The sequence below is a fragment of the Hibiscus syriacus genome, unplaced genomic scaffold (genome assembly GCF_006381635.1).
Source record: "Hibiscus syriacus cultivar Baekdansim isolate YM2019G1 unplaced genomic scaffold, ASM638163v2 tig00110865_pilon, whole genome shotgun sequence".
Classification (NCBI taxonomy): domain Eukaryota; kingdom Viridiplantae; phylum Streptophyta; class Magnoliopsida; order Malvales; family Malvaceae; genus Hibiscus; species Hibiscus syriacus.
Window position 1 is genome coordinate 3,461,580 of NW_024062894.1, and position 7,620 is coordinate 3,469,199.

General features: G+C 34.8%; 1 protein-coding gene across 1 annotated transcript; it reads right to left on the reverse strand.

The window, feature by feature from the left end:
• Window positions 1-953: 953 nt before the first annotated feature.
• Window positions 954-2,721, reverse strand: LOC120143954 (protein transport protein Sec24-like At3g07100). Its single transcript, XM_039158140.1, has 5 exons — window positions 2,683-2,721; window positions 2,584-2,588; window positions 1,606-1,972; window positions 1,334-1,522; window positions 954-1,067 (listed from the first exon to the last, which is right to left on the reverse strand). Exons 1-5 carry the CDS (start codon window positions 2,719-2,721, stop codon window positions 969-971), a joined length of 699 nt encoding a protein of 232 aa, XP_039014071.1. The 3' UTR covers window positions 954-968.
• Window positions 2,722-7,620: the final 4,899 nt, after the last annotated feature.

Genomic DNA, 7,620 nt, shown 5'->3' on the forward strand with positions numbered 1-7,620 from the left:
TTTTATAAAAAAAATGGTTATGATAGTTGTTGTAAGAAATTCTTATCAAAACCAATTTAATTAGCTTTTTTTATTCAATAGTCTGAGCAGTAAGACGATCATCTAGATAACGAAGTAATAATTAAAATATGATAAATCTTTAAAGAAAATTCTAAAAACACTAAAAAAAGTTTTGTAGGAAAAAAGAATCCCAATATTGAATCGATTTGGATATTAGAGTTGAATTTATATGAAAGCACTGGAAGATTTTTATGACCGAACTTAAGAGTTGTTGATCTGGATTTAAGTCTTTACAATCACAAACATAAAATTTAACATTCCAAACCCCAATGTATATTAAAACACTTTTATGAGCTGTTCACACCTTTTTTTTCTAAACCAACAATTTGCAAGGCAATAATTTTAACAATGCTTTGCTTTCAACGTAAATTCTCAACCTAGACTGGAACCACAGGTTTTTTCTCCCTACTTACTGAATTTTGTAATTAACAAAAAATTTGTTTCCTGCAAACCTTCAAGCTAATCGGGTCCAACCGTTCAACTCCAATTGAAACCACCCGGTGCAGAAGAATTTACGACATACCACAAAGATCTGTGGAATCAAAAAGCAAATCTTGATGCATTTCAAACATTCCACACACAAAATGGACATTCCACACACAAAATGGAAGCATGCAACTCAGACACAGTTAACACCAAAACCAAAGGGTACTAAATAACCCAACTAGAGAAACATCTTTTCTCCACCTAAAACTAGATTTAAAAATTATCCCCAACAAAACGAGCAAAGTTAAAGTTCAAATGTACCAACCTCTAAAACAATTACCTGTACATCATCAGTTTTGTTGGACTAGTCGGTGTATTAGCGTTATCCAATCCGCATAGCCAGTGGTACCACCCATCTGGTCCTCGATAAGATTAACAAGAAGCAGTAAACCTTCCCTAGGTTGTTCACCTTGTCTTACGAGTTAAGGAAGTTTATAATATGAAGGGGCACTCTCTCTTAGTTTCTTCAATATCTTCATCAGCCTTCTTGACATTTCATTATCATGCTCGGTAAGCGCCACCTGATTTTAAACAGACAACATGAAGAACCAGTTAAGTATACTACTATCACAGGCCATGCCAAGGCAAGGTCATAGGAACAGTCAAGCGGATTAAATTCAAATAACATTATCAAGGCCAGCATTTGAAGCAAATCTTGTATATGCCGAATACCAACAATGATATCAAGCTTCCTTTACACATAAATGGTCACTTGAACGGAACAAACCTATAATATTCAACAATTATGAAACTATATGAACGTAGCTTCATCAATAAGAGATCATACCCTTGATAATTCGGCTCCAAAGTCTGGTCCGAGTAAATTCTTAGCTATATCGGGCGAAACCATTCTACCAAACCAAATAACAAAGCGGAAACCATCATCGTATATATATAGGCCTCTTGAATCTAGGCTTTCTGCAACCAAAGGCAACCTCTTCATGATGTTTTTGAAATTGTCAGCTTGAGCAGATGGCTGCAAATATGAGACAGAAGTGATGTTCAGTTTGCATGCTCAACATCCTTCTTGAAATATTTTGAAGGTTTAAAATCTTCCACCTTCAAAAGATACTCATCAATTCGAATCAAGCTGGGATATAAAAGCTTCAATAACTTTTTAACAGGTAATACCATCATCGTGAAACCTGCTGCACAGCGTTCATCAAGCTGCACATCCGCATATCCTCCTTTTAGAGGTACATATTTAAAGAGTGCTAATCCATACAAACATAAGAACTTTAGAGACTCTGGATAAATCATCCTAGCTCCCAACCGATGCTGCACAGAATATAGATTGCGGTATTCTCTGAGTGCTTTTATGATCCTTAATTGCAAAGAATTTCTAGCATCTTCAAGTTTACTAGTCAAAGTTTTCTTAATTGCTGCAAAATCGCAGTTGGTTAGAAAATATAAGAATCCACTGAAACTAATATCCACAAAACAAATAGCATCTCTTGCAAAGGGGATTTTGGTTAAGTTTACCTAATCTAGAAAACAAAGAAACAATAGCACCAGTGTCAGCCTGGCGGTACATCTCCCCCAGTAACAACAGGGGCAGCTGCTGTATGTACTCTGATACGCCTGAAGATACTAACTTTTTATCCATTTTTATTTATTTATTTATTATTATTATAATTATAATTATAATAATAATAATAATAATAATTATTAATATATATATATATAAATAATAATAATAAAAATTACAAGCCCAAAAATCGAAGGCCCAATCAACCGTCCCAGACCAAATTGAAATCCTAAACATTTAGGGTTTCAGCTAGGGTTTCTAACCCTAGTGCCGCAGCCGCCTCTCCAGTTGCCAGAGACCGTTGCCGACGGTCAGCTGCCAGATGCTCGAACCCACTTCAACCACGACGCCGCCGCCTCGTTGAAGACTCCAGAAGCTTTGCTGCTTCAACACCCGCCGCCCACGTTGCAAGCTCTAGGGGTGAGTCACCACATAGCTCGGTGACTCACCGAACTCCACCCTTAGGACCGGTCTGAGACAAGCGCCGGTGATGGCTATAAAGCCATCACCCAACCTGCAAAGAAAACAGAGGACAACCAGCAAAAACAGAGAAAAAAAACAGAAAGCAAATCACTAAAACAGCAAGGAAAGGAAGGAGAGAAACTTACCGTGGAAGCCACCGCCTTGATCGGAGTCACCACCAGCATCTAGACGTCACCAAAAACCTTCGAAAACCGAAGGTATTTTCTTAGATTTGCTCCGATCGGGAGCTATTTAAAAGAAAAGACCATCGGAACCGTCATTAGGACGGTCCGATCTACGTTTTAGTGTAAAAAAAATTTCCGGCCACCGAAGGCGGTGGCCGACGGCAGGGATTACGGCGGCAGACGGCTGCCGCCCGGTAACCGGCTTCCCTCCGATGAGGGAAGCTAGAGAGAACCGAGAGAGCTTCTTCTTCTCTCGTTTTTGAGAGAGAAGAAGAAATGAAGAATGAGGCTGCTGGCCCTTCGGGCCAGCTATGAAGGGTTATATATATCCCTTCCCGAACGACGTCGTTTTGGGAAGGGGTATATGCGTAATTTACATGTATGGTTAAACCCTTTCCGCAGCCATCCTAACTTGTAACTCTTACATTTTAGTCACTAAATCAAATTTATAATCCTTTTAATTTGGTCTCTAAATTTTATTTATTTATATTTTAGCCCTTAACCGTAATTATAAATATTTTAGATAAAATATGTATTTAGTCCTTTAGTTTTAATAAATAATATTTTAATCCTGAGTATTTATTTTAATCTGATATTCGAATTTTATATAATTTTATTTTAGTCACCAAATTAATAAATAAGGAAAATAGCATGTTTAATCCCTATAATTTTAAATAATTAATTATGAATTAGGTATTTAATTTTAATTTTATTATAATTTAGTCACTAATTTTAAATATTTTTATTTATTTTACTGCTTTTAAATATATTGTTCTAATTGTATTTTTATTTTTAATTTACTTGTTTATATATTTAAATATTATTTTTATTATTTTATATAGTCATATAAATATATATATAATAAATAATAATTTATTTATTTTACATAAATTATTTTTATCATATTTATTTATTTATTTTTCAATATCGAAGAAAAGGGCAGTCTTAATACAACTGGATGTCCTATTCTGGTATTTCAAAATTAAATATTATAAAAAATTATAATTTAATTTAAATTATTATATTAATATTTATTAATATCGAAGAAAAGAGCTGTCTTAAGGCACCTAGAAGTCATTTTCTGATATTTCTAAATAAATAAATATTTTATTTATAAATATATATAAATGATTTTTTTCTGATAATTATAATTTTGAAATAATAGGATTATAAATTAAATATATTTTGAATTTTTGAATTTCTAATAATAGAGACAATTTATAATTAAAAAGTACCAATTTTGGGCGTTGTAGGGGTGCTAAACCTTCCATAAACGTAACCGACCACGAATCCCTTTTTATTATTAAAAAGAACAAATTTTTGGTTAAAACGCAGATCAGTTTATCTTTTAATTGATGCTTTCTTAAAAACTCTTTTAAAATATATTTTTTAGGTATTCGACCTACCTGACCCAAAAGGTCGATGGCGACTCCCAAATTATTTTAAAAACTATTTATTCACATCACTTTTCCCGCCAAGTAAAAAATTCGTGCCCGGACAAAAACCGGTTACGACAGCTTGGTGACTCCGCTGGGGACCGTCAAACTTTTAAAATCAATTATAAATTGTCTCTATTAATTATAAATTAAAAATTCATATATTTGATTTATAATTCTTTCTTTTCAAATTTTTTATATATACTTATTATTTTCATAGCATTTATATATTTTCTTATTTATATTTCATTTTATTTACAAGTATTTTATTTCATTATTTATTTTTTCTGTCAGAGGTTTGAACATTTTTCCTCACACACAACACTTGCATTGCATAACATAAAGCTCTATAATTGAGTTTGTCCCTTTTAAGTGGGAGTGAAAGCGACGTCTTCGTGAGAATTTATTCTCCGTGTCAGACCTAGCAAGTAAGTTTCGGGGTTCATATGCTCTATGTCTTCGTGAGAATTTATTCTCCGTGTCAGGCATAGAGAAATGTGTCCCCTCGAATTGAACTCGATCCGTTTAAAGTCTGTAATGGACTAGGATTGAGGGTTTGATAGCCCAAGGGGGCATCAACAAGGACAGTTCGGGTACCTTTATTCTTAGATCTGAAACACTGCATATAATAAACCCTAGAAACTCTTCCGATCTGAAGCCATGCCGAAATTTTATCCAAAATAGGTGTACACACAGGAGAAATGAATTCTAACTTTCCTTTTAATTTATTTATTTATTTTTTTACTGATTAAATTACATGTGAATTTAAATTATGTAAATTATGAAAAAAACATGTTTAAATAAGGATATTTAGGTAGATATTATTATTAAATTTCTTTATTATGTAAATTAATTCATTTCTTTGTGTGTTCTTTATTTCTTCTGTTTGCATAGCATCATACAGGATAAAAGGCATTGATCCTCGTGTTAATTGTCTCATTGGAAAGCCTTCATCCATGGATAAAAAGTGTTCAAATCAAATAATTCTAAACTCAGAAGTAAGACAATGGGCTGAGGACTTACAAAGACAAGGAGGAGACAGTCTGCAAGATGACTATATATCTGACTTAGCCAGTTATGCTCCAGTTTCGCTAAAAAGAAATGACATGCAAGATTTGCGAAGCATTTGGGAAAGTTAGGACTCAAACAAAAAGTTACAATTTTATCAGACTTATGGAGACATCCCATATTTGCTCTATGTCGAAGTTGATGATGACTTACTTCGAGCCCTAATTCAATTCTGGAATCCCGAGTACAATTGCTTCACTCTCAATAAGGAGGACTTGGTCCCTACTATTGAAGAGTACACAACTTTGCTACATATAGAAGGGGCTTTAGAGAATCGAATCTATTCAAAGTCAATTAAAACTCAACCCTTTCGAGTTAAATTAGCAAAGATTGCCGGGGTACGAGAAGAATGGGTGGCATCCCGTACAAAACACAAGGGCGAAAGCGAAGGCATTGCTTGGACCAACATTAAAGAACTTATTCAGAGTCATCCAGATACTAAAGTACGATTAGATCTATTTGCTCTGGGTATGTATGGTATGGTCATCTTCCCAAAAGTATTGGGATATATTGAAGCTGCAGTAGTAGATTTGTTTGAGCAGCTACCAAAAAAGATTAATCCTGCTTATGCAATTCTAGCAGAGACTTTCAGATCGTTAAATGCTTGTAGAAAGCTAGGAGGTGGACGATTCTCAGGGTGTACCCAATTGTTATATGTTTGGATCCGTAGCCATTTATGGAGGACAGAAAAGGTTTCATACCGGCGCTTTAATACGGATTATTCACCATTAAAAGAATTTCTGGAGCAAGAATGGCCGAAAGAAATGAAGAAAGATATGTGGATTAATGCCTTTCGAAATTTACAAAGTAATGACATTGTTTGGCGAGCCCCGTGGCAAATCCAAAGGGAATTCTTTTACAAATATGGTGATTACAACTGGATAATGCTGCTTGGATTGTGGGGAGGAATTGGATATGCACCACTTCTGGTCATAAGACAGTATGAAGGTCGTCAATTTGTACCCGCCACTGCTGGATTACATTCATCTGAGTTCGCATTCCACAGCAAAAATTATAAAAGAAATATCATGGAAGCCTTTACAGCTTGGAAAACAACTTTTTGTATCCGAGCTAAAGCAGCAAAAGAAATGTTAACTCCTGGTTATGAGGAATGGAGATCTTTCAGGAAAAATGAAAATATTCCTCTACCAGACCAAACTGAGGATATCTCTATGGAAGATCGCATTAAGGTGGTTCCATCAGAGATTGAAATCCTGAGAGCTGAGTTTGAAGCAAAAAGGGAAGATTGGTCAAGAGAATTAGAGGAAATGAGACGAGATAAAGCTATGTTGGGTGTTGACATTGACTTTCATTCATCACAATGTGCAATGTTGAGAGAAAACAAAGAAAAAGTTGATGGTGAATTCAGAGCATTAAAGAAAAATTAGCAGAAGTTATATAAATCCTGGAAAGCATCAGGACCAAGCCGATCAACAGTACAGATGACCAGAGAATTGAACATCGAGAAAAGTCGAGTTGAAGATCTGAAAGGAAAGAATAGCCGTCTACTCAAAAGCCTTGAGAAAGGAAAGCAAAAAATGGAAGATTTTGAGGTTGATAGAAGAGAGCGAATTATAAAACACAAAGCTGAACATCGCAAGATCATGAATGAAATGCAAAGAGAAAGGGATCGAGCCAAAGATTTAGAGGAAATGAAGAATGACATCTTTGATAAATTTGAGGGTGAGAAAAATATCATGTTCAAGGGATTTGAATCTGAAATGAACCAGCTGATTGCCGAACTTGAAGTCAGAGGCCAAAAGATTGAAGAGTTCAATATTGAAAAAGAAAAATGGGAGCTGGAAAGAAAGAATTTCAACACCAAACTTGAGGTAGAGCAAGAAATGGCTAGTAATTGGATGCAAAGATGCAGAAACAAGAATGTTCAAATCCAGAAGCTTAATCAAAGAACGCAAGAAGCACGAACAAAACTGGAAGAAGATCTGGATCAGTCTAGAAACAAAAACTCAGAGTTTAACATTTACATTTTGCAACTTGAAGAGTCATTATTTCAAGAAAAGGTCCGTCTAGGACCTAATGATCTCAAAGAAAGTAATGAGGAAAGTGCTTCACTGCGAAGACGCATTAGAGATCTTGAAAAAACTCTACACAATTATCAAGTCAGAATCACTGAGTTGGAGCAAACTCTTGAAGGAACTAATGAACAATGGCAGAAGTCAACTGATTTCTATGTAGAAAGAAGTGAAGAAAGAAGTAATATGGTATTCGAGGCCATGGTACAAATGAGCGAAGTTGCTAGATATGTTGGGGAACTAGCTGTTGAAGTTAAAATAATTGAGCATCACGTTGATCCAGTTTCTAAGTTCGGAAAGAAGGTGTCATGGTTAATGAAAGAAATTATAGAGCTTAATAGGAAAGCTACGCCTTATCTGTA

Excerpts from the sequence above, each read along its gene's own strand:
- LOC120143954 (XM_039158140.1), bottom strand. The coding sequence starts at position 2,721 with ATGCTGGTGGTGACTCCGATCAAGGCGGTGGCTTCCACG. Across the intron at positions 1,523-1,605 it reads TTGATGAGTATCTTTTGAAG|CCATCTGCTCAAGCTGACAA; the intron begins GTGGAAGATTTT and ends TCATATTTGCAG. Across the intron at positions 1,068-1,333 it reads TTGGAGCCGAATTATCAAGG|GTGGCGCTTACCGAGCATGA; the intron begins GTATGATCTCTT and ends GTTTAAAATCAG.